The following is a 26,702-nucleotide window of genomic DNA, read 5'->3' on the forward strand; positions in this document are numbered from 1 at the left end:
ATTGGAAGTCCGAAAATATCGGAATTTCTGGTTGAAGTGCGTATGCCTAGCTTTCAAAAGCATGACCAACGAAGTTTTTGGTGTTTTACTTTCTGCCATTTTAGTTGTTTTTAAAGCCAATCAAATTCTAGCCTGTAACGGAACTTTCGAGAGTCGCTCGCTTCGTCAAGCTTGCACAGTAAGAAACAAAAACACGAGGTACGAGATTGGCATGCACATATCACATGCGAACCATGGTGCGTAATTTTTGCCCCAGAAGCTCTCAATCCCAGGGCCTTCGGTCCTTTACTGCTAAACACGGGAAGACTCAGCCTCGTCCCCAGTCGTCCCCGGCGAATTTGGATGTGACGTCACCCGCCAAGCTTGTCGGGGAAGTTCGCCTAGGACGCCTGGCAATAAACGGCAAATCCAATATGGCGGAGCCTGTCCAACGATTGAACTTCAGTCAACTTCTTGAAGAACTTAAAAACGCGTCAGAATTAGGCTGGGATTCCTTCTTCCATGTCTGCCAGCAAACTCGTGAAGTAATTGGAGATTTTTTATTAAGGTAGAAAAATTAAATGTCGATTTTTATGCGCAGCAAATTGTACCATCTAAAGAGCTTTATAAAGAATATGTTCCACTAACTGTAACTGGCGATGGGAGCTGTCTCTATCGATTGATTTCTCTGTTGGTGTCTTGGTGAACGGAGATAGAATAGTGGTCGTTCGTGGAAAGTTGTATGATGAGTATTTTTGCTTCTCGCTAACACAACAACAACAGCGGTGAAAAGATAAAAGGCTCAAAGCTGATATCCATCAGTACTTTCAACTGTGCTTTCGTGTGTGCTTTGTTTGTTCCTTTGCCTTCGCTTTTTTCGAATATTTTTCGCAGTTTTATCCAAGGTAAGTGAAGTTGTAACTATTTATTCGAAGTATCAGTAGCGAAATATATGACTAAAGCTACTTATCAGAAAATTAGAAAGCTGTGTAGTGGTTTGTTTTCTGGGAAACAAACGCTGCAATTCGCCTACTGTTGGTGACGATACCGAGTTGTAATGTGTCAACTCAGCTGCTTAACAGATTCAACTTCTCTCTTGTGAACTTCAGACTTGTGAGACTCTATAACATACCAAATTCCCTTCGGCCACTAAGCATTGACAAGATTATGATTGTAAGGAAACAAAAAACTGTTCCGAATGGACTGGTATCAAAATGTTTAGAATGGCTTCATTTCAGTTTAAAAGTCGTTTGTTACTGTTAGTTAATGTTATATTTATATTGTTACTATTGTTACTATACAAACATTATCCAGAGTATCTTCTAGATATACAATGTACTCTATTTGGATTCATTAAAGACCTTTAGCCACTTAGCTTGGCACAATCAATCAAAAGGCTTTATTCTTCTCTTATGCTTTAGAAAGATGGGTTGGTACAAGCAGATCAGGTTTAATCAGCTGGCAATGTCATACATTTTCTATGGGCAGACCTCAAATATCAAGAGAATATGAAAACATAATATAACACTTTCCACTGCCTCCAGCTTTCCCTGCCTCCTCCCCAAATCACCCCACCCTACCAAAAATTCCAATTACTACGGCTAGTTTTTTGGTATATATTGCAAGAGTTGAATACATGTAAATACTTTTGTATACTGTACTGTGTTTATGTGTGTGTGTGTGTGTGTGTGTCTCAGTCAAGCTCAGTTTAATATCTCTGCAAGTAGGAGTTAAAAAGGTGGTAGTTTAAGGAATGGGAAAAATAGTCAGTGTACCCATGTGAGGAAAAATACAAATATTTTTGGGCTATCAAAAATGCAGAATGGGGCTCACAAATTAAAAAGAAACTGGTCCAAAAGCCCCAGTAACCAGCTTTTCTGGAGTGGTTCAAACAATATTTAAACATTATATATTTTGATATTTTAATTTATTTGCAAATAAACATATAAACACAGTATATATATATTGTGTTTATGTGTTTCTTTGCAAGTAAATGTCAGAGAGAATAGCAGAAGAATCATACTTTGTTAAACGAGCTATGTCTACAATGATGCAGTATGTACCTTGTCTAAAGGGGAAAGCAGTGCACTTCTGTTTCTTTTTGAACATCTCAGCAGGTAAATTTGTCAAAACTACACGAAAATTGGCAGCAAAATATATAAACTTCAGCTGAAATGCTAACTCTGCAACTGAGGGAAATTGAAATAAATTTCCACACCTTTTGGGCTGACAAGAACTGTTGGCTATTTAGTGGTGCTACACAATGGAAATGTTATCAATTCACACTTGGAATCTGCAATAAGTCATGACCAGCTGTAATTTTTATTTAATAAGCTCATTGAATTGACGAAAATTATTGAAGCATACTTGTTATATATTACCTGAACATGGCCCAGGATTTGGATTAACATCTCCTGCTAATGAAATGAGCCAGAGTATACAAGAAAAAGACAGGCTACATCAAGATCAAATAAAGTTTTGGTTTACGAGAGTTAGATTTTTTTTTTCTTTCTCTAAAAAGCTAAATAAAAAATTACGGGTAATCAATGACAAGCTTTAATACATGCATCGGGGGATTAGCCCTCTTCTCTCAAGTAAGCTGAATTGTTTCTTTGTTTTCGCACATAAATTTGTAAACAACAAAGGTCGAAAATCCCGACCCTAGCTCTATAAACATTGAGATCGACGCCTTTCAGGTTTAAATAAAACTAACATAGTTACTAGTACCTGGCGAACGTAATTTGCTTACCACAAAGAACTTCTAGATACATGTAGACCCATGTATCACTACGAGTAGTGAACGAAAACAATGATAACAGAATAATTTTCTTAACTCTATTAAATACGACCAATACCATTCTGCAAGGCAGGAAAAAAACGGCATTACAGTTCGTCTCCGCCATCTAAAATAGTCCAAAAATGTTCAAAAGGGATGCAGTTTCCTCATGAACCAGAAATATTTTCTTTTCCTCGCAGAAAAACGTATATTTTCGTCGAGATATATCTGGGACTTTTTCTCGCTAAACTGGGACTTTTTTGCCATTTTGTGCCAGGCCTCGCGCTATCGCGCTCGGTTCCAGTCCTCCTCCGCTCACTCGCATAGCGCGGTATGGCCTGGGGACGAGGCTGGGGAAGACTATGTTACACACGTAAAAACCAAGCAACACGACACCACCCAACACAATCTGACCGCGTTTAACAATCCATAACAGCGTTAACACTGTGTAACACCATCATGAACAAGGCATCTTGAAAATATTGGCAATTTGTTTCGACGGGCTCCTTTGACGTTTGGAATGCGTCAAAGTTTGACTCTTAATCTTCGTCAGCGAAAACTATCCTCGTTTATTTTCGAGTTGTTTTTCCTGCGTTAACGTTTTCAGTTCTACTCAGTTAGCAAACTTATATTTCGAGACTTCGTTCAATTTACAGGTGATGCGGTAAAAATGACTTAAATGCCGTAACTCTTCACATCTTACTCTTTTAACTCCATTAACACCTTACACTGAGGAAGCGCCACCTTTCTGGACTCACGTCAATAGCCAGTAAAGTAAGGCGCACATTTAACAGGGCTCCAATTTTGAGGGATGAGAGTCTGCAAGCCCGTTATTCGTACAGTGGAGCTCAATTGTGGAACAACTTACCTGTAGACATAAGACAAGCATCTTCACTGGCCGATTTCAAATCTAAATTAAGTCGGCACAGTTTAAAGTAATATCTAAATTTTAAGTAAATTTTAGACACGGCCTCCATGAAAAGCAGACTTTTCTTCTGTTATTTTGAATTTGTTGTTATTAAATTTTTGTAGTTAGTTAGATAGGTAGATAGTCCAGTGACTTAATTGACTGATGGAAAAACCGTGTATAAATAAAGTTATCTTATCTTATCTTATCTTATCTTATCTTATCTTATCTTATCTTATCTTATCTTATAGGTGTTGGGAGGGGGGGGGGAATGAGGGGGGCTAAAGGCAATAACACAACATAATCGCCAATGATTTTTAGAACTCAATAAATGATTTTATTGTCAGCGCAACATGTACAACGTAAGATTATAGGTGAATGGTTGAGGCCTTAAACACAAGTTTTTTGAATGTAATCGTCCGAATATTGAGAACAAGATCTAGACTGTTTCTATACGAATGTCTTGACAATTCGAGTGGCGGTCTTCTAACTTGTCTGAGTACAGGTGCCTTTTAGTCAGGTTGTCAAATGCCTGTCACTAACAACAGTCTTTACTGAGATCGAAATTTTACCTCCAACCCGAAGATCCCACCCCTGAACTTGACAGAGACTGTAATTCACACCTTATAATAGATCTGTATAGACTTGCTTACAAGTCGAACTAACAGAGCAAAACGTGAGAGAAGCGAACGACTTTTAGAAAGTCTATCATAGATCGTGCATAGCACTTTAGATTTTCAACTGCGCTATCCTTTTGAGTATCTAGAGAACAATTAGACTAGTCGCCCACGTCTTCTATGAGCGATAATGTACAACACGGTTGCGCCACGATTAGACTCCTAGTCTGAACTGCAAATAATAGTGCCTATATTGTAACGATATTCAGTACTACTGCCCCTTGTATTAATTTTACATCGATTTCATAACAAGGGAATACTTCATATTCTCTTGTTCAATAACAAAACGGTAAAAACTGATATGCTACTTAGGATGATTACATCAGTGTTGCGCTTTCCAACAAAATCGTTAAAATTGCCACGCCCATTGAAAAATCAAAGCAAATCAAAGCTGATTTGTGCTTCTAATTATTCCACTATAAATTACCTATAACTTACAAACCGAATTAAGCCAGAACTCTAAAATCACGTCTACCCACATAGTAATATTTCGGTTTAAAACTGTTACCCCTACATGTATATAGCACTGGTGCGTTTAGTGGCTTTCAATCGTGCACTTAATTCTTCTTCTTTGAACCCTTCAGATTGCAGTTTTTGACATAATAGCGACGAGCCCTGAAACATTAAAGAAAAAGGTAATTTAAAAAAACCGAGATACGTTAGCTTCTGTTTATAAATTAGGCCTGCATGACTTTCATCCGAATGGGAGGTGAATCGGGGCAAAACGAGCACAAGGCGCGAACGGAGGTCACTAAAAAGCGAACAATTACGGATTTACAAGATTTTCGTACATCGTACTCAGGCTACAAATAAAAATTTTGTTTGAAAGCGGTCGAGCAAGTGCCCCCTAGACCGCCGTTGATTTGCTTGTTTTCTGAGAAAAAATTAACTCCCGCCACGTTAACATCCTCACTGGATCAGAATTGGCAAACCTATCCTCCTAATTATTGAAATACCTGCTCTATTTACATTCTTTCCTAGCGTTTAAGCTTGAGCTGTTGCAACACTAAAAAAATAAACTTCTATGCTAACACGTAGGCGTTTGAGTGAATAATGTAATGATTACATACTTGCGACAAGTCTTGCCACCTTTGTAAGCACACTCAGCTTTCCACCAAACTTTTCCACCAAAATATTCGGAAGTAATAGATACGACGGACTTTCCTGAAAACAACAAAAAAGCATGAAACAAAACAGTATAAAATCAGTAATTCTGTATCGGGTGAAATAAGTTGGCAAACGTTTCCTGGGTAATATTCATTTTTTTTAAAACGGGGAGGCTTCGCCCAATGCCAAACCCTTGCCTATTCATTTACCATTTTTGACAGAAAAGGTTCTTTTTCATATACCAAAAGCAGGGATACTGCCATCTTACTTGAAAAACTTCGATGAATCTCTCAGAAATATTTTGCGGAACAGTCCATTTCAATCCTCCCGGGGGGGATAGCATATCAAAGTGACCGGGATGCTCGTCGTCTCGCTTAGGGTGTTCTGGGCAAAACGCCAATATTTCTAGCCACAGTGATCTCGTTAGGGTAGCATACGAAGAAATATACAAATGTAAATTCTAGTCTTAGTTTTTTGGGTATCTTTTAGGGGTCAAGAAAAGGTTGAGCCACGCCAGATTGGTCTCTTTTAGGGGTTCTGTTCAAAATTTCCGACGTGCATCACCGTCCATTTCTTATAGGAGTCTCCCACGTGCTTTTAAATACCTAAATGGCAGTTTTCCCTACCCTTTCGTATCCCTACTCTTTTATATACCTACTAACTGAAAAGGGTACCCCCACTATAGGGAGTATTCCCTCCCCCGGGAAACATTCCTGCCTATGGATGTGCCAGTGACACCTTCCCTCCTGGTATATGCCTAGTAGAAATGTGAACGGGAGGAGGCAAAACACCTTCGATTAAATTAAACAGGAAAGACAATCCTAAAACAAGATGCAGTTAGGGCAGTGTATTTTGGCAGTGCTGCCTTCATCAGCAAAAACTGAAAAAGACCGGCTTCCAGTAGTCTAGTGTCATTACCATCTGGGCATGCGAAACGAAGATAGTTCCCTGGCCAATCCACGATATTCTGCCACCCGTAGTTGTTGTTGTTGTTATTATTGTTATTGTTGTTGTTATTATTATTATTATTGTTGTTATTATTATTGTTGTTATTGTTGTTGTTCCCGCGTTTGCTTATTTCGTTTTCGTCGTCGTCGATGATGTCTTGGGTCACTTCGGAAGCCAGAGTTACTGACATCAATCCAACAAAGAGGAGCGCCAAGATAATCCAGCGAGTCATGATCTGTTAGAGAGAACAGTCATATATTGGTTGAGGTCACACTAGTGCTTTTTTTACTATAGTAAAGTCAAGTTTACTATAGTTAAGCCAATTTGTAGTGTGACCGGCTTTTTTCAGTTTACTATGGTAAATGTAATCGTAGTCTGTCGCGATAGCAACGGCGGCAGGATGAAAGCAAAGTTTACTATAGTAAAACGACCTGAAAAGGCATGGTTTATCGCGCGTTTATCTAAACTTTGTTTATTTAAGTACTGGATTGTCTAAGTTTTGACATGAAATGTCTTAAAGCTCCGGAACCGTGAAATGGTAGCGCCATTTTCATTTACGTGCTTTATTCTTGTGTTCGGATCAACACAGAAACAACGCTAGACCTTTTACACCGGCAGTTGTCATAAAAAATTCGCTGAAAATATGTCTGACAAATGCCCGCTCTTCTTCGCCGCGCAGAAGCTTGTCTTCGCAGCATTCGCCTTGCGAGGAGAGCAGTGGTAAGCAGTGGGTAAGTCGTGCCGTCGTCTGCTCAGAAGAAAATACATGTTCAGGACACTAAATCTGAATCTCTGAGCTTTCTGGATAGCAGCGATTAATAGAAGAAGAGCAATAATCGTAAGGACCACGCGTTCTGAATCAGGCGACAAGCGAGTGAAAGTGGAATGTCTGAGCATATTTGTTTTAGTCATCAAATTGCAGTTTGATTGACAGCATTTGGACAAGAAGCCATCTGGAAAATGTAAAAGTCAACAAGCACAGTTTACCATAGTTAACTTTTGTTTACTTTTTTTTACTATAGTAAAAGCCCTTAACCACAGGAAAAGTCTAAGTGTGACCTCAACCATTGGTGGTTTTTATCAGTGTTACAAAAGCTGTTTGTTTACATGAAAAACATTAGAAAACGATCAGACTATAGAGAAGGCAGAAATAAATGTTCAAAATCAGAGCTCTGCAGCGTTTTCAACGATCGAGTCATTACGAAAATAGTTTTGAGAAACTTGCAGTATTCAGTATGCAGCCGCCATGTTTGTGCCCCTCTTTGGGGCACAAATATGGCGGTCATAGAATTAAACAAGATGCGTCTGAAAATTGAAAAATTGCGATAAAATATCCGTTTTTGTTTTCAAAAATGCTTCATCTTCTAAGCGAAGCACTAAAAAGATACCAAAATCTGCATAGGATTTCATGTTTTTCAGGGATTAATTAGAAGGAATGCAACGTTGCCATTCTTCTGTGGAAAACTATAAGCCTGGAGTTGGGAGAAGAGAAAGGGAGCACAAAAATCCCAGCACTCCCCATAATGTTGGTTTTTTTTCAAACCGTAATAGATTTTTTAACAATTTATATTTTATACGTATTGACATATTGCGAGCCGTTTTCATTCCATCAATTGAGTAAACAACTATTATGACACTTGTGTATAAGAGACATACGGCAAATTAAAATGCTTGTGTTGCATTCCACGAACTCCAAGATCAATACAGGCACTGGCTACAAAAATAGTGTTATATTCCCACAGTAAACTTCAAAATTCTTTGTTCATTTCCGTTAATTCCTGTTCATTTCTGAGCAAAAGTGGGTTTCAATGTCAAGAATTTTTGCTAAGATTAGAAATCTAATATCGGTTTGTCCTGCATTACGAGAACAAGACGGCAATTGATGGATCAAAGTTGGACGAAAGTTTGACTTCAATTCCTGTCATCAACGCGCGTAAAAACGAGTTGACCGGTACACACGAATTTGTCTTCCTGTCCGAATAATCTCAAGACGCGTACGCGCGGCGCGGGAGGTGGGAATTACTTATTAATTTCGGTGGGGGAGGGGGGACACTGTGTATTTGCCACGATTCTTGAAACCCTTACCCAACTTCAGACTCAAATATGTGATTTTACTAGCCCTATTTTAGATGCGAACGGAAATTCAATGCCCTATTTGAGACCAAAACGGTTCACTTACCTACCCTTTGGCGCTGCGCATATCTAAGGGAGTTCTCCCCCCCCCCCCCCAAATCGGGACTCGCGTCGGCTTTTCAAAATTCACGAGTTCGAAAAGAACGCACGAAAAGAACGCACGAGACTGGAGGAGAGGGCGCATGAACGCGTTAACTCTCTTAGCTTGTTTAGTCTCGTATGAAAAGTCCTGAGAACTGAATAAGCAATGATATCATTCTAGCATTTAAGGGGGTTAAACTAAGTCTTTTGTGGCCTATGCAATACTTTTGTTTGCAGACTTCATCCCTGACTAGAGATGGTTGAATATAAATTAAAACCGGTTGCTTTCGTTTTTTTATGAACTAAAAAATTGAACTAAACTATACTTACCTTTCGTAGGAGAAATTAATGGAATCAACTCTGCAGTGAACGTCAACTTGACCACGGAACTATTGAAGTGATGTCAAGAAATATTCATTTATTAATTTTATTAGCATAGAGCTTTGACAACTAATTTCCAAGGTACACAACCAATTTTAATTGCAGTGAATTCTCAAAATAGCCTTGTTACAGGTTACGATGTCTCTTTAATTCGGGAGGGCAGGCAAAATGGATCAGTGTTGGATATTCAATTTCCACCAGAATCATTTTCTGAAAACGCATATACCCAAAATTCAAGAAACCGTCAACTAACGTGTTGAGTATATAAATAGCCTAAACATTGTACAAAACTTTAATTTGGTGCGAAATGACAATCAAACAATGCAATCGACCTAGATTTAATTGGCTTCTTTTGCTTGTCCGCCAACGAGGCGTTAGAGTGTAAACTGCCGATTGACCCAGTGATGCCAGTCGGTTTTCAGGCTAAAAATACATTAACTTGTAATAGACAAACAAGCAAACTGTTAATTGAAACCCCAATTATCTATTCCCAAGAGTTTTTTGACAATAATATCAACGATCTAATCTACAATCAATGTATTTGAGTAAAACGTTTTAAAACAGCATTGATTGCAGCTCATTCGCGATCACTCACGAGCTTTGAGTGACCATGGCGAACATATATGACGTCATGGTGTAATTTGTTAAGCTAACTTCATTTGACCAGCATTCTTTTTATTTGAATATGTGCCTGGGAAAAATTTAAACAAAGGAATATCAAGCTATTAAGGGTTAAGGGCTAATCTTATAACTTTAATTTTTCTCTGGACCGAGAGAAGAGACGCGGTGGGCGCGTTGTGGCATGATGGTTTGTCGTGAAATTTAACGCCAGCGGAGAAAAGCCCCGTAGATTTTCCATAAATTTAGTCATGGCGGTAGTTCAGTCCGTTTCGAGATGATCCAGTTTGACTTTTGTACCTGCCTATTAGGAACTGAGGCCGCACTGCTGGCGGGTTTCAAATTCAAACAGACATTTCGCCAGTGATGAAGGACAAGACATGTAAAGGGCCAAGCCCTAAATGTTTGGGTTTTTTATTGGGATGTTGCATTGGCACTACTATTTGTATACGTAATTGGACTACATGCTGTCCAATTTGGAAATAATTTGATGAAAAAAATTCCGAGGGCAGCCAAAATTGGACGAGGCCGTAGGCCGAGTCCAATTTGGATGTCAGAGGAATTTTTTGAATCTAATTATTTCCAAATTAGCCATGTTTAAAACGAGCAGGGGACTAGGTACGAATATTCAATATCGATTGCACTGAAAAACTGGACCCGTCATCTGAAAGAGCATCCAAAAATTAGTAACTCAACCAAATTTGAGAGTTATTGGTTTAAACGCAAAGGCATGGAACTCTTTTAAAAATCGTTAAAATAAGAGAGCTTAGTATGGCTGGATGGACAGCTGTCCCTCCAATCCATACTAAGCTCTCTTATTTTAGCGATTTCTAAAAGTGAACCATACTTATGCGTTTAAACCAATAACTCTCAAATTTGGTCGAGTTACTAATTTTTGGATGCTCTTTCAGATAACGGGCCCAGTTTTTCAGTGCAATCGATATTGAATATTCGTACCCAGTCCCCTGCTCGTTTTTAACATGGCTAATTGGACAAGCATGTAGTCCGGTTACATATTAATTATATAGCTTGTAGTCAGTCAATCCAGCGTAAACAATAAACTTTTTATATGTCCAGAACGGGAAAAACATTCAACAATAGTAGGCATAACACAGCACATGCAACTCACTCAAAGCATTGTATCACAAATAAAACTTAAACAAAACAGTGCAACAGTTTATTCACCTGAGTTTGCGAAGCTTGCTACAAAGCGAGTGAAAACACTGCATCAATCAATGAAAGTCGTAAACAAAGTGTCCGAAGAGCTTTACAACTCTTGAATCTGACATACTCCTTTCCACTATTTCGTTCATATCTCATGGCCGTCTTTTCTTTTCGAATTTCAGCATAAACGACAAAGAATTGCATCTAGCTCGTGGCGATGAATATCTGACAGATTTCTTGCTTCGCTTCGCTGCACTTACGTTCATCCAAGTTTTGTACTATTAGAGGCGTTTTGCTCTTAGTTTTTGCTTCTTAGTGTAGCTAGCTCCTCTTCTGACAACGTAGAAAATTTCTCTTTGTTGTTACTATTGCTGAAAAGCTCAAAAGGAATGGAAAAACGTAGCAAACTGCGACAAGTTTCCCGGGCTGACGCTACGCTTAATGCTAATTGGCTGATATCCGTCACATGTCGATTTTCCTTCGATTTGATTGGCTGAGACAAAACTGTCCAATTTTTCTTAAATTGGACAGTTTGTGCATTTTACCTGAAAGTCCTAATTGAAACTATCCAAATTTAATCCCAAATTGGACAGTTCTCAGAAATTAAGGAAAAATACCTGCGCTGACAATATAGGATTTACTGACAGCTATATAATTAGAAATTAAACTCGTAAATTATTTATACAGGCAAGTGCCACACAGCCTACGCTAGGGGGGTGAAATTGAATAGGGATACGTAAATCCACTGATCCGTGCTATTTCTTGGCCTAATCCATCGAACCGCCTTTTTTTTTTCGTTCAAATCCGGATGCGCAAAATTTTCTGTTGTATGATTTCACTGCAACGGACCAGATATTTGTTTTCTGATGCCAATTCAGTCAAGACGTTTCTTATCATTGCTTGTTTATAAAACATTGATGACGGGCAAAAAGAAATTAAAGAAATAGATATATATAAATATTTTTTCGGATATAAAAAAATTGAAAAAACGCCACCGAAAAACCTACCGACCAAAATTCCTTGTTCCGAACGTCGTTTAGGATCCACCATCCGAACTTCAAGACGGGCAGAGTCCGGAATCCGGGTCAAAATTCTCAGCTGATCAACGATCCGCCGTATCTTCGACATCCGCGAATCCGCTGAATTTATCGCAAAATTCCATAATCCGTGTCCCCAGATCCGTCGATTTTTGAACCTATTATCCCCTTCCCTACGAAGCTTTTATCTTTAATTCAGTACTAATATCATATGACATGGTTCGTTAAACAACAGTTAGTGTCATTTAACTTCACTACTGTGAAAAATTGATCTTCAATCGATCAAATTAGCAAATCGATTTTGTAAGTCACTGACTATACTTCAGGGATTAGAAGATGCGAACAAAAAACAATCAATTGCAAATTGAAAGGCCAAGTAGTCCTCACAAGTGAGTTACATCGTGAAAGTATTATGGGAAGCTGGACGTTAACTTACCTCGCTCAGAACACGTCGATTTCAAATGACTGTTTAACCGTCAGTGTTTTGCTGTGTGGTTTTCGTTCAAAGTGAACCAATTGTGTCAATCAAATGTATTACAGGTGAGCTTCATAATAGCTATAATAGCCATATTCCTAAGAGACGAGGCAGGCTTACAAGGAATGCGTCCTGCGGAATATATCTTATAGAGAAACACCAGTGTATAGTTTTTATATTATTTTTCTCTTTTTCTGTAAATTTTAGTGTTTGAGATATTTATTTATTTATGTGTTTTTTTTTTAAATCATTGCCGGCTTAAGCACAGCACTGAAAACACTTTAAAGATGTAGACTGCCTGGGTAAATATTGCATATGTCAGTATTATATCAAATGTTATTACATGGCAAACATCAATTATATAAAGCATGGAAAAATAATATTGTTATTAGTGTCGAGTTAACTAGTCGGTTTAAAACTGAACTAAAGATGGTATTCTGTTCGTATTTTGTTTCCTTCGTACTTGATAGGTATATAGTTTTTATAATATTTTTTTCTCTTTCTCTGCAATTTTAGTATTTTAGATAATTAACATTTTTTAATTATTGCCTAAGCACACCAATGAAGATCACCTTGGAGAAGTGGACTGCCTGGGAAAAATTTTACTTTTATCAGTATTATAAGAAACGCTATTGATATCGCTTGGCCTATTTTTTATAATTGTTTCAATAAGCCATATTTTGCTAACGAAAAGTTATTCAGAAAAAAGTTAAAAGAATACTTCTAGCTTTCTTATTTTCAATGATGGATACAAACTCAGAGGAGAGCGAGGAATGTTTACGAAGAAATATCAGTCTTTCTTTACGTCTTTCATTCAGCTTACAAGTGAACAACGAGCCGCCTTTTCGAAGGCGGGTGAACAGGTTTGCGGATTGACAGAGTTAGGCTTTAAAGCGCCCGGATTACGGATTTTTTTTGCGATATATTGAGCGGATCGCAGATAAGCTGACATTTTTGGCCGGGATTCCGTACTCTTCATGCCAGGAAGCTCTGATAATGGATACTAAGTTACGTTCTTGGTCGGTCTTCGTTGGTATTTTGGCGGGATTGTCGCAAAAACAAGCAATAAAACGAAAGTTCTTGACTGAAATGTCCGAATCGTTTTTTCAGCATTAAATTTCTGAAGTAACGTAGTGTTCTTAAAAATGCCTTCAACAATAACAGAGGTGAGAATTTACCAGAACAGTTATTCCATATATTCGCACTTGTTGGATATGAGATGATTATAACCAGTCTACTCGTGCCACGTGCTCGTTGATTATTTTATCACACCATATCCAACGCAAAGCCATGAAATAATTGTTAAGTATATTTCAGTTTATCTGTTTTCAAATTAATTTTTCCTCAAAACTCCGCGAGGTCATTACTGAGTGAAAGGTTGGTTGCACGTTTTGGTGTAAACAAAGCTATACTTGCCGATATTAAAATGTCAAGCAATTTCAAATGAAAATTGATTTTTACTGTTGGAATAGTGAAATGAACGGCAAAGCATCAAGCTTTGAGGGCGTTGAAACCCTAAGAGGACATTTTCGAGTTACCCTTTGCCTCTGTTTCATGACAAGTCTACGTGCGAAACCATTCATATGAAAATGAGTTTCACCTACAGGTCCATTTTCATGTAAATCAAACTCATTTTCATTTGTATGGTTTCGCACTTGTACTCGTTTTGAAACAGAGGCAAAGGGTAACTCGGAAATGGCCTATTATAATCCGTTCATGACTCTAAAAGAGAGGGCAATTCCTCAACTTCATTCCCACTGGGAACGAGGTTGGCAATTCCTTACATCATGTAGAATTTGACTGCACGGGTAAACTTTCTTTAAGAAATATACGAATATTCCGAATGTGTTTATTTTTCGGACACCAGACAATAGTCTCTGAACTTCTCCTTTTGAGTGTAATCGTTTTTTTTTTTTTTTTTTTTTTTTTTTTTTTTTTTTTACAAAAACGTGAAAGCAAGTGGGGGAGGGGAGAGTAGGGAACGAGAGGGGACTGGAGGGAAAAGACAGTCCTGAAATTTAAACAACACAATCACTGTTTTTAAACAATTTTTACCAGTTTATTTCAAGGGATACTAACAGTAACTCCACAATTAAATTGGGTACGTAGTTTTAAACAAGCTATCTGACGTTGATTGAGGCCTAAAAAACCTCGAGCACTCAAATCAAGGGTACATACGAAAAACAAGACTTAGGCTTTGTGCACGACTTTCTAGTGTTTCTTATTTCTTATGCTTGAAAGACAACTTGCAGTATTTGAACTTCCAGCGACGGTCCCTGAAAAATAGAAAAACTCAATGAGAAATAATGAAAATATACAGGGGTTGAAATTAAATGAATAAATAAATAAATTAACAAGTCAGTCAGTCAGTCAGTCAGTCAGTCAGTAAGTGTCAGTTAGTTAATTTGTTAGTTAATTAATTAAACCTATGGCTGATATTTTGTTTTAACCCTTAACATGCTAAGCTCGGATTATTCCGGGATTTGGAGGAATGGCCATTCTGCCACTTATGACGTCACCAATTTACACGTCAGCAGATTTTTGTGATTTGCATCTTATAGAGCTTGGATAGATCTTCCCACAGGACTGTTCATCTTTAATATTGACTGCATTCCGACAGAGCTAATCGAAAAAAACGCGATCAGTTTTTGGTGTAAAATTGGTGCTAAAACCGGCCAAAATACCCGTACTTGATCATGATCTCCTTTCCAGGGTTTTCCATTGATTCAGATCAAAACTTTTCAGGCCAGTAGAACGGGTGCACAGAGTAAAAGATAGAGAGAATAAGAAAGCAGAGAAAAACGAAAAGGAAAGGAGCAAGGAAAAATATCGGAAAGATTCAGCAAAAAAAAAAATCTTCCTGTATTGTCAGAAAGTGCATTTTTAGCGAATTTAGAGATCTTTTGCACCGTAGAGCCAAGAAAATCGATTAACGGTTAAAAAACGCGTTTTTAGGAATAATTTCAGCATATTAAGGGTTAAAATCCGGAATTGAGAAAACCTACAGGTTAGTTCAATGTTAATAAAAAAAACTGCATTGGAAACCCATTATTTGGTCATTCCAACACATTTTGGTTTTCTATTGACAAAACATTCAAAGTTATACTATTAAACTGCAATTTTGAAAGGTGCAGTGCATAACTTACTGGAACTTGTTTTCGTGGATGCTGCTCATTCCAACAAGGTAGTATTTTTTATCCCGTGGAATCTCCTCATCAAAAGGCATCTTCCAAGCGTTCACATAAGCACTGGTAATACAGTTCTGGGTGTCATAGTCATGTGCGTTGCAACATTTGAACCTGAACTGACGATCATAGTTGGCCTTTCGATAATGGCTTTCGATTCCTTCAAAAAAGAAGCAAAAGTAAAGTTTAGTAAATAATAAAGATGGTAAATTTTAAGCTCGGTGATAAATAATAAAGATAAGATGATCTACATGACACGAGCATGGGACAAAGAAAAATCCTGAGTCCCCGACGGGAATCGAACCCATGGCCTCCCAGATACCGGTTGGTTAGAGCGCCCAACCGGTATCTCAGAGGCCATGGGTTCGATTCCCGTCGGGGACTCAGAATTTTTCTTTGTCCCATGCTCGTGTCATGTAGATCATCTTATCTTTAAAGTAAAGTTTATTAGAAAACACTCTGTAAAAAAGTGAGCGCTCAAAGCTGTACTACTATTTAAACAATAGAGTGTTTCTGTCGAGGAACTATCGGAAATTTCATGTTCTTAAAACAAAGCTTCGAAGGCTCATATGCTAGTTTTAAGAACATCAAATTTATTAGGGACAGCTATCAGACCGATAATTTTAAGACAAAAAACACTATAGTTTTTATTGTTTGCCATTCAAAAACGAGCTTCGTAAATATTTTTTTAGTTTTTAGGATGACCTAATCGAAGACCTAATTGAAAGCCGAAATCACAAACGAAACAAAAGCAGACAAGAAACCCACTAAATGCAATGAGTTTAGTGCGGTTTCCCTGTCTGTTGGCCTGATTTTTTTACAAAAAATTTTCACGGACGAGTACTATCCACCCGGGCATTTTTCTCGGACGGGGATTCTGGGCTGATAGTGCCCACTGCGGACGAACACAATCGCGTCACGTGACCAATTTAAACCAATCAGAATCGGAGAAAATTTAGTGGTGAAATATAAAACTCGATAGAAACACGGAACATGTTTTCTATTTCGTAAATGTACCATATGAGCCAGTTTAGTTCCTAGACATTTTCTTCCGCTCATGAACGCGAGCGAACAACACCTAAGGCTTGGGTAGGGGATAAGACTTTCGCCGTATAAATCGGTGATGTCATGTGAAAAAACAGTGCCACTTAATTAAACTAGTATGAAAACTTTACCTGCAATGAAGCCATCATGTGGGCACTCGAACATTAGCGGTTTATCCCATCCGTTTACGTAAGCAGTCCACCCACAGTCCTTCACGGCCTTGTTCCAACCGCAGCTCATTCTATAACGTCTGTCACGGTTTTGTTGGTCATACTCCGAAGCGATTACGGTAATTGAGTTTCCTGGCGAAAATAAAAAGAGAACAAGAAAGGTAGGAAGATGCCATGGGTTCGATTGCCGTCGGGGACTCAGCCTTTTTTCTTTGTCCCACGCTTGTGACATAATGAACAATTCCTATTAAGCTTTATCATTTATCACCGAGCTTAAAATTTACCTTCTTCATTATTTATTACACACTTGATGCTTTCGTCATTGTTGTTCAATGCAGTATGCAGGACGCTTGTCACAGATGAACCAAGTAGGTCTCATGTTTGTCCCACCCTCGTGTCATAATAAACAATTTATCTTTATTATTTATCACCGAGCTTTAAATTTACCATCTTTATTATTTATAAGAAAATGAAAAGTTAGTAAAATAATCACGTCGGAGGACTACTTATGTAACTTACTTCCAGTACACTCATACAGGAAGTGGCCAGTTGCTTCGTTGATCCACTGCTCGTTGTTGTTGTTGTTGTTGTTGTTGTTGTTGTTGTTGCAAGTGCATCTCTTGGATTTATCTCCGACTACTGTCTTCATAAAGGATTTCCTGCTCAACTTGGCGGCAAGTGAAACGTAAATTATTCCACTGAGGAGGAGGAATAACCAAAGGGTACCTCGAGACATGCTTCCTGGTCTAAAACACAAAAACAAGAAAAAATAAGAAACGGAATTTTATCATGAGTTAATGCACAAGGACTTATCAACTTTGCTATTCAGATCTTACGACATTTGACCATACATAATAACGTCAGGGAAACACGTAAAACATGACACGCTGGTACACTGTTAGCTACTGTGTGTAGTATTCCGTATTACACTGTAGCACTCCGTTTTGGAACAAAATGACAAGAATAATTAATGTAGTAAAATAATAAATCCTTTATTCAATGATATGGTATAACACAAGTGATTGACTCGCGGACATATATTTACTAATTACTTGTATTTTTCCTCGCTCTTGCGAGGCTCGAAAATACCACGAAAATGGCAAAACATCCGAAAATAGTACCTGTTTAACCATCGAAATAAGGTGTATATCACATTTTCAATATTGCATGCAGCTTTTATTGGTCAAACCTGTTCAAAGGCCGTGTGGGAGGAAGAAGTTAAGGGTTTGGCCGAGGACGTATCTTTCCATCGCTACCCTGATGTTATGACAAAACTGGCCGTAATCGCGGCTCAGTGCTCTGGGCAGAAGACTTACCTTATTATAGGAAATTAACGATACATGTAATTAACGCGAATTTCAGAAATTCGCGTTAATTTCATGTACCTTAATTTACGTCATTTTTAATTAAAATCACACTTTTTTCCAGCATTGTTATTTTAAGACACCTTTATTTCCATAAAAATTATGTTTAAACGACATCTACTTCTCCGTCAAAGCTGCAGGAATAACAGAGGCAGTAGAAAGCGCCAGGATGGGATGTATTCCATTCCTGGATCCTTTTATTTAATATTAGTCACTATTTGGTCTGTTTAAGTATCTTTGTCGTGTACGGTTTATCAGAATTAAACCTCAAGTTCTGTTGTTGGACGTTGCTGTTTTGTCTCTTAAATAGCGCAGGTTGCTATAAAAATAACTACGCATCAAATTCGCGTTAATTAACTGCATGTAAGCACACACTACACGGGAATTCGCGTTAATTAAATGCATGTTAACATAAATTTTCGACAATTCGCGTTAATTTTATTACGCGTACATTTTGTTCGCGTTGTTAAAATGCTTCGTTATATAGAGGAAGGGTTTTTTTTTTTTTTTTTTTTTTTTTTTTTTTTTTCTCCTATAATAAGGTTAGCTCACTTTTTTAGGCTTTTTATCAAACTTATACAATGATGAACTGGAGGCCGGACAAAAATGTTTATACTTTTTTCATCTATTATGTGCCCATTGCTCGGTATTTTAAATTAATCAAGCATGCCTCCTTTGTTTCTTGAAAACTTAAAATCACAAAAAAAGAGATCAAGCTCGTTGACAGTAAGCTGTGGCTAGTCCGGCCTGAGGATTAAAAGTAAGCAGCCCTTAATGCAAAAATGCGTGGGCCTGCAGGCGCCAACTATTTGTTGTCCTTGTTAGGTGGCTGAATGCATTCGACATTAATTGTCTTGAGGCATTTATTTATAGTCAATATTATCGACCTTCGATGCTAGAAAAGTATATCCATGATTGTTAATTTGACCTTTCATCAAACACAGACTTAGGTGCTTAACATTCCAAGATTGCAGGAACTTCCAAAAGAAAGCTTTTGAAAACAAAATTACTTCATCTGTGAAATCTCGCCGTCTTTAAAGGCTACCCAAAACTTTACATCTCACCGTTTTTACAACCAAAAGCAAACAATCCTATTTTGTGACTACAAATTGAAACAAACTACATACGAAGTTTAATTTTTTAAGACTCAGTGGCAGAATTCGAAACCCAGTGAAGTCTACCCGACTCCTTGTTCAGTTTGAGATCATTCCTTCGTGAATACATACTTGTAGTAACACCCTATAGTCGCTTAAGTGCACTAGTATAGTAAGACTGGGCCATTTATTTTAAGTTTCCACTGTTTTAGATATATATCACTTTTGGCTTCTGACTTTTTGGAGCCAAGCTCATGAAGGCAACCATTTATAAGCAGGGCTGTTACTAGTAAGAGGCAAGACGAGGCACTTGCTTCGTCAAGATTTTTACCCAAACTTCAAAATAAAATATATATGTTTAATTGGGAAAATAATCCTTAGTTGTCATGAACAAGTTTTTGTTTTGCGAGAAATACCATATGAAAGATGTTTAAGATAGAGTTTTAGATCTTCTAGATTTCCAAATGTTCTGGACGGCATGCCGCCAGAACCTCCTAGCAAGATCTTGCCTTGACTCCCGGGGGGGGGGGGGGGGGAGTACTCCCATATATGGGCTATATAGGTATGTGCCGCCCGATAGGGTATGGTTTTTGAGGTTCTCAGTCCTTAAATAGGGTATCTTTTTTGCTCCTTTTGTAGTGTGTTCCCGGTGTGATCCTTAGATAGGGTACCTAAATTCTATCAGCTCAAAGGCATCCGTTCGAGTGTTTATTAGTAAAGCGATTTTGATTTTATAAAGATTTGTGTTTTGCTGTGCGCGATTAGCCGTTATTTGCGTCGTCACGGGACGTTTCTTCTTCCCTTAAATAGGGTGTCATTTTTCAGTTTTGGGCCTTAAAAAGGGTATCAATTTTCGCTTTCTTTATCCTTAAATAGGGTCAGGGTTTAAGAACCTGGGCGGCACACCCCTATCCGAAATTTATGGGAGTACCCCCCCCGGGCCTTGACTATGCCAGTTGTCTGGTTACGGCACTGATAAATCAACCTCTCTAACTTATAACGCTGCGGTGATTTTCTTTTAAAACTAAACGCCTTCCCTGAGCAAGTAATAAAGAATGGTATGTACCTTGCTATTGGTGCAATCACTAGTTGGCAAATGTTCGATATTTTCCCTTCCCAGATGATAACTGCGTCAAAGCCGAAGTGACTCGGTGTCTAAGATGCCTGAAGTGTGCTATACTCTTTGTATAAACATTCCGCGCTTGGTTTGGCAATTGTTTGCTTATGTTAGTCCCTTTAATTCACCGGTAGAAACCGACAGGCTAAAATGAAAGACAAATAAACCTCGGGTTGAAAAGAGAGCATTTACTTTCCAAAAAGAAATCCGTCAGGCTCAATGGGAGCCAAAATATTTAATTAATTGACCGTAAAATTATTAACTGGGTTTTAAATGGCGTTAAAAGTTTGCGTCGTCTGGCGTCTAATTTTAACAATGCATTGTCATGTAGAAAGAGGTTTAGAGAATAAGGCCAACCTTAAATTAAGGAATACTATTTGGATCTCCTACCAAATTCTCAAAATCAGCATAAACATGGCAAGGAGAGTACTGAGGCGTTGAGCCTGAAAAGAGTTCAATTGTTCAGAGTCCCAAAGGGGGTGTGGCCGGTAACCAGGCGCCCTAAAATTTTCGCCGTGGAACCTGGTACCAATTTTATTTTTGCTGTTTGGAGCCCTTTGCTGCAGAGCATGGATCCCCGAGAATTTTTTCCACAGCGCCGGAGCCCTGAATTTCTGGGGGTACAAAGCTTAAAGCCTTGCTTTTTCATTGAACCCGGAGCCCTGAAGCCTTAAACTCCTTTGAGACCTTGGTTGTTGCTGGGCTATTAGCCTCATTGTACACTGTAGAAGCGATTCTTTGCTGATATTCAGTTATTGTTTACATCTTGCCTATATGGCACACGACTTATAAAAACCTATAAAGAGCTTGTTATACTTGGAAATCTCTTATTGGGGTCCTGTACAATACTCCTTGTCGCTTTATGCTGCAGATACCGGAGTTAACCATAAGCGCAAGGATGGTAAACCATGTAGGCTCGTTGTAACAGACATTTATTTCCTGGTTAGAACTGAACTACAGAACGAACTTCATTTACTTAATGCTACTACAGGAACTTTTTCTCCACTCGTATACATGCACGAAATGATTGAAAAACAGAACGAAGACAACGAACTCTATTTACTTAATGCTTCTACAGGAACTTTCTTTCCAGTCGCTAACATGCACGAGTCTTTGCAAGGATTCGTTACTACTGATATCTGAATGGAGGATTTTAATGAAAAAGAGAGCCTTATGCATCTTATGATTCATCCGGATCAAATCTTGCACACTTCAAACCTCCAGCGGCGATCCCTGAAAGTTAAAAGAGCGACATGTTAAGAAAAGCATCCGCATAATACTGTAATTTGTTTTTAAAAGAAACCATTATGACAATATCATAATGGGTTTTTATGACAAGGCATCAGTGGCAGCAGTGGCTCCCAGGCTAAGGCGTGTGAGATATTGAACGTATTTAGTTTTCAACCAATCACGATCAAGCGCTTTCGGGACGACATAGTTCTTAAGCGTGCTTTACATTGCACCTGACCCTTTTGGATGCGTACCATCACACGCCCACACTGTACACATCGCTTGGCTCTCAGTGTAGTTTTTATTATCGTTTCTCCGTATATTGCTGCAAAATGTCTTGATGTAAAATATAGTTTTTTTTTTCTTAGTATTCTCCAAGACACATGATCCAAAGGGAGACTCTAAGGCCGATCATTGGAAGTGTGGGAGTAATAAAGCAGTCAGTGAAACATTTCGTCTGAACGGCCTAACTAACAGAGTCAACGTGGGACCGGGGAAGACGAAACAGAAGGTGAAGTGAAGGGGGTGGGGAGATAATTACCTCGTCTTAGCTCCTACCTTTTTTAAATATATTTTCTCAATAATTTGATTAACTTGTAAGTGATCACAAAACTTAAAAGGTCAATCCACTTACTCTTGACTGTTCGCGTGATCACTGTAAGCCCCAACAAGATAATGAAAGTCTTGAACCTTGAAGTTCAACGTGTCTTTCCAGTTGTTCACATAGGAGGTCTTGTGGCAAGAGCTGACATGATAGCCGGAGGGATGCCCACAACACTTGAATTTGAACCTGCGATCTTCTTGATGGTCTTGATGATAAGAATCGACACCTGTTTAAATAAGTGAAGGACGTTAAGCACAAGGGACATACAACAACTCCCGCACTCCCTCGCTCACGCCGGCACTTATCAAAATTCACGCTCTCAAGCGGGCACGTGATCACGCACTCGTGCACTCTTTCACCAGGACGGGAGAAGGCTTCTCTATTCCAGTCACTGAACTCTCACTTTCGTGCGCCCTTCATAGGGGATGAACCCGCCTGGGTCAACGCCTATAAAGGGGGCGCGGATGAGAGAGTTCAGTGACTGGATTAAGGCTTCTCCTGTCCTGTGTAGGCCTGCACAAATCGCGAGCTAGCGCACTTACATTCTAGCAATCGCGCACTTGCACACCCACATAACTCATCAAGAAAATATTCAATTCAAAATAACTCATTGCACGGTAGCGGCAAGTTACATACCGGCCAAAAATTGCCCATTGGGACACCTGAAGTTGATTGGCTGATCGAAGTTGTTGATGTAACCACTCCAGTGACAGTGGTTTCCATGGTAACCACCAGCAAACGTGTACTTGCACTTAAACTCAAACAAGCGATCCTTTTTACAGGCCCGGAAAATACTGTAGACCGATGAAATGGAGTGGTCTGCAAGAGAGCAACGTATACGGAGTTTGTTGGCATGTTACACTAACTTTGAATCGACAATAAAAAGTATGGTACATACACTTTTTTTTTAGTAAAAATGAAAATAATGAAGATGAATTTTTTTAACAATGACACGAGCATGGGACAAAAAAAAATTCTGAGTCCCCGACGGGAATCGAACCCATGGCCTCCCAGCTACCGGTTGGGCGCCCTTACCAACTGAGCTACGAGAGACTCGTGGTGAGCTGGGCCATTTACTAGGTTGATATGTGACACGCGTCCTGCATACTGCTAGGATCAGCAATGTCGAAATCATGTTGATGGTTCCTAATTATTTCTTTCTTTCTTTTTGATGTATTAGTTTGATAAAGTTCATAGCCTTTTTAAATAAATAAAAAGAACAAGATGGCTGATGAATCTCAACTACAGCGAATTTTAAAAACTGTTCAATATGTTCACACACGCTTTTTGTTAGAGAAGCGTTCGACTTAACTGAACTAACCTGGTGGACACTCAAAGAAGAGACGTTCATCCCAGTTGTTGCTCCACGCATGCCCATCGGGCTTGCTACCTGAGCAGCCCCACAAGCGTTTCTTTAACACTGTCGACGTTCCCTTGTTTTTGCCAGTTTGGGTCTGGGTACCATGGATAGATATCAGCCCCTCGCAAAAGAGTGCAATCCAAAGGAATACCCAAGCACGTGACATGGCGATTTTGTTACTGAACTGTATCAACAAGAAAAAGAACAGGAAGATTCTTAGCTATATCTATGAAAGACAAAAAAATGGCGTTAACTATTTGTACGAAGGAACCGATCGGAACAGATCGGAATGGTCCCAGTGGCACTGTAAAAATACTGCAAAAGGCTTGAGGCGCACATGGGTAGACAAATCGTGCAGGGATATTCCGATTGGGATGAAAATAAAAGGATACCTCTGAAAATTTCATCCTTTTCGTAACCTTTTCAGTGGAATGAGCTGTACAATTTGGGGTTTCAACTAAACATTACGATTTTTCATATATGACAAGCGCTTCTGTTGTATTGTTTTTCGTGACTTTTTAAATTTTTAACGTAACTGAGCTACAAAGTTGTATTTTTCACGCATTTAGACCTTAGAATTCCGGTCTCTGTTACGGTTTTCGCAGTCATATTTTTTTTTCTTTTCGGAAGTAGACTGAGCATTCCAAAATAACCATTATTAGAGGGTCTAGATGGGGTGATGGAATCTTAGTAATTTTAGTTCAAGGAATGGTCTATTGTTCGGTCTCAAATTCCTCCTCACCTCTTGAAACAAAAGCCTTTTGTTGTCTGTCAGGCGGGCAGAGTTGAGCCGAGAGGTGCCGACAATAAATTTGGGGTAATCGGAAGATTGTCGGGGTGGCAAATTAGCAACGTTAGGGGGGAGGAGAGCGGATTGTTACGCGTTGAGAAGCTTTTATCACTGGGGTACCCAGGGAAGAAAAATTTGCGTTAGTACGCACACCGCGCGCACGCCAGCAGTTCCAAATGGTGTGTATATCTATCCCGGCTTTACCGTTTTAAAAAAGTTGTTATATCGATCACTGAATGAAATGGTATAATATATCAAAAACTTGCACAGCTGTCGTGTCCACAACAAAAGCGAATAAACGGCATGCAGTGCATGCAGAGGCGATGACGTTTCGCAAGGGGGTCTTAACTTATTTTCAGGAAAATTAACGTATACTAAATAAAAGTAGCTGACAACTTCAGTGTTGAATGATTGTTCAACAAAAAGTTGCGTTATCTTGTAGTGTGACATTCGATATACGATATTCAATACTTCTCGCGAGCGACACGCAAGGTCAAGCGTTTCCATTGTATTAGTAAATTTAGAGACGTGATCATGTCTGTCCACTGAATTTGATAAAACACGCAAATACATAATTTGTCTCTTTCGTTTATACTTTGTATCAGTCTTTTCTAACATTCCAGGAGTATTTTGCTTCGTGTTTTTTGCAGCGATTTCTTGTTAACTCATTCGGTTCTATTGAGTCCAATTGATCGGTCGATCGCAACAGAATCGAAACAGAAAGTGGTACAAATTCCGCTTACTGCCTCTGGCATAAGGCTTGACTGACGTCATCGCCTAAAAAACGAACCACTAGGAAAATAAAAACATTGCAGACAATGTTTAGTCGAACGCACCTTCAATTAAAAAAATCCTTCCTTTATTAAAAACGGCGATGTGGTCAGAAATAAAGATGACTGAGTACAAACGTTGCATTTAAGAGAAGAATGTTATTATCCTTAATAAGTCTCTCCATCAATTTTAACTTAGCGGGAGTTCAAAATTATCGAAAATCAATCAAACAAACAAACAACCTAGTAATTGGCATGGCCCAGCTCACAACGAGTCTCTCGTAGCTCAGTTGGTTAGAGCGCCCAACCGGTATCTGGGAGGTTATGGGTTCGATTCCCGTCGGGGACTCAGATTTTTTCTTTGTCCCTCGCTCGTGTCATGTTGAACAATTTCTTCACTAGTAAACGATGATTTTTTTCCTTTTCTTGTTGACGCTCCAAAAAGGCATTGGCGATGTGCAAAATGATGTTTTTTTGTATTAAAATCCTAACTTTTAAGAAACAGATTTGCGGTTGCCCTTTCGTCTGCGAAAGAATTCAAGACACGATTATCATGCTAGCTTAACTGTACAACTCACCAAAGTTTGAAAGTACTTCGCTTAAGATTCTGCTCTAGAAACTCAGCACAGTCAACTGGCTACTGAAAAGAAAAAAAAATTGGAGTTCAAATCATGTACGAAAACTTACGGTAGGGCGCGTCAAAAAATGTACTTACCTCTCCGAGATTTACTGCGAAATGAAGCAAGTTCTTTGAGCCAGCTTCTTAAGTAGGGGACGCGGCATAATTGAAAGAAAACAAAGAAATAATAAAATTAATAATTTATCATTCATGACAATTCCAAAATAGAACGCCATTACATACTTACTAACGTGGTAGTAAATAATGTCATTGTGTATGGGATTTCATCCGTTGATTCTAGACGCTGGCAGTAGACATGTTTATAGTTAGGAGTTCCTTTCGATAAAATTTGTTCCATTTTTTACATACTAACGTGGTAGTAAATAATGTCATTGTGTATGGGATTTCATCCGTTGATTCTAGAAGCTGGCAGTAGACATGTTTATAGTTAGGGGTTCCTTTCGATAAAATTTATTCCATTTTATGCATTTTTTGATGAAATCATTCTTATTTAATTAAACGTTTTTCGTCTTAAAACAACCAAACAATCAATTTGTGCAGCATTCTGAATTACGCATAAGAGCTGTTTAACTTGCTCCAGGCACAGTTAAAACAGTTGCTGCAAAAATACAATTGAAGGTGAAGAGGTTGCTACCTGGGAGAAGTCTTGACGCCGAGTGTTTCCGCCTTTTGCATTAGCTCAGCGGGCATAATAAAATAAATCTTTGAGGTCTATGTATTGGGTTTTTTTTAAAGAAGATAAACATCTATAATGCTGCCCTTAGCGCCGATGGCGTATAGGGCAGTAAGTAAGTAAGTAAACATATATAATGGTGTCTCAGTTGCAGCAAGTTCGCAACGTAAATTATTGCTTTTTGAAAGGCAAACAAACCTGTAATACTGTGTGAAAACATTTGAAAATATTTAGCTTTTTCTAGAGCATAACAATACCAATCACTTATGTCTAATTTAAAAAATGCCAATGTCGCTGTTTACTTTGCTTAAATTATCCTTGTCGCTGTCGTAATTTCAGGGTCTGGAACGGGTATCTTTCGTGGATCCGGGATTTGAG

At 38.6% G+C, this 26,702-nt stretch overlaps 3 protein-coding genes across 3 annotated transcripts; all 3 read right to left on the reverse strand.

The window, feature by feature from the left end:
- Nucleotides 1-4,010: 4,010 nt before the first annotated feature.
- LOC144633864 (uncharacterized) lies at nt 4,011-12,446 on the reverse strand. The gene is made up of 5 exons (XM_078492763.1): nt 12,245-12,446; nt 8,939-8,997; nt 6,365-6,629; nt 5,410-5,503; nt 4,011-4,954 (listed from the first exon to the last, which is right to left on the reverse strand). Exons 3-5 carry the CDS (start codon nt 6,624-6,626, stop codon nt 4,897-4,899), a joined length of 414 nt encoding a protein of 137 aa, XP_078348889.1. The 5' UTR covers nt 6,627-6,629; nt 8,939-8,997; nt 12,245-12,446; the 3' UTR covers nt 4,011-4,896.
- A 1,874-nt stretch (nt 12,447-14,320) lies between these two features.
- LOC144633858 (hemagglutinin/amebocyte aggregation factor-like) lies at nt 14,321-20,334 on the reverse strand. The gene is made up of 5 exons (XM_078492756.1): nt 20,207-20,334; nt 17,202-17,428; nt 16,644-16,814; nt 15,430-15,628; nt 14,321-14,559 (listed from the first exon to the last, which is right to left on the reverse strand). The coding sequence occupies exons 2-5, from the start codon at nt 17,416-17,418 to the stop codon at nt 14,505-14,507; spliced, it is 642 nt and encodes a 213-aa protein (XP_078348882.1). The 5' UTR covers nt 17,419-17,428; nt 20,207-20,334; the 3' UTR covers nt 14,321-14,504.
- An 838-nt stretch (nt 20,335-21,172) lies between these two features.
- Nucleotides 21,173-25,760, reverse strand: LOC144633860 (dermatopontin-like). The gene is made up of 6 exons (XM_078492758.1): nt 25,727-25,760; nt 25,590-25,651; nt 23,413-23,635; nt 22,728-22,910; nt 22,122-22,317; nt 21,173-21,490 (listed from the first exon to the last, which is right to left on the reverse strand). The coding sequence occupies exons 3-6, from the start codon at nt 23,615-23,617 to the stop codon at nt 21,454-21,456; spliced, it is 621 nt and encodes a 206-aa protein (XP_078348884.1). The 5' UTR covers nt 23,618-23,635; nt 25,590-25,651; nt 25,727-25,760; the 3' UTR covers nt 21,173-21,453.
- Nucleotides 25,761-26,702: the final 942 nt, after the last annotated feature.

This window comes from Oculina patagonica, chromosome 12, assembly GCF_052425735.1.
Source record: "Oculina patagonica isolate OP01 chromosome 12, crgOcupat, whole genome shotgun sequence".
NCBI lineage: Eukaryota > Metazoa > Cnidaria > Anthozoa > Scleractinia > Oculinidae > Oculina > Oculina patagonica.

Coding starts and splice junctions, on each gene's coding strand:
- LOC144633860 (XM_078492758.1), bottom strand. CDS start 23,617: ATGTCACGTGCTTGGGTATTCCTTTGGATTGCACTCTTTTGCGAGGGG. Junction 22,318..22,727: donor CAATGGGCAATTTTTGGCCG/GTATGTAACTTG, acceptor TTATTTAAACAG/GTGTCGATTCTTATCATCAA. Junction 21,491..22,121: donor GATCACGCGAACAGTCAAGA/GTAAGTGGATTG, acceptor TTTAACTTTCAG/GGATCGCCGCTGGAGGTTTG.
- LOC144633858 (XM_078492756.1), bottom strand. CDS start 17,418: ATGTCTCGAGGTACCCTTTGGTTATTCCTCCTCCTCAGTGGAATAATT. Junction 15,629..16,643: donor ACATGATGGCTTCATTGCAG/GTAAAGTTTTCA, acceptor TCTTTTTTGAAG/GAATCGAAAGCCATTATCGA. Junction 14,560..15,429: donor ATCCACGAAAACAAGTTCCA/GTAAGTTATGCA, acceptor TCTATTTTTCAG/GGACCGTCGCTGGAAGTTCA.
- LOC144633864 (XM_078492763.1), bottom strand. CDS start 6,626: ATGACTCGCTGGATTATCTTGGCGCTCCTCTTTGTTGGATTGATGTCA. Junction 5,504..6,364: donor TCGTTTCGCATGCCCAGATG/GTAATGACACTA, acceptor TGTTGTTTTCAG/GAAAGTCCGTCGTATCTATT. Junction 4,955..5,409: donor GGTGGCAAGACTTGTCGCAA/GTATGTAATCAT, acceptor TTAATGTTTCAG/GGCTCGTCGCTATTATGTCA.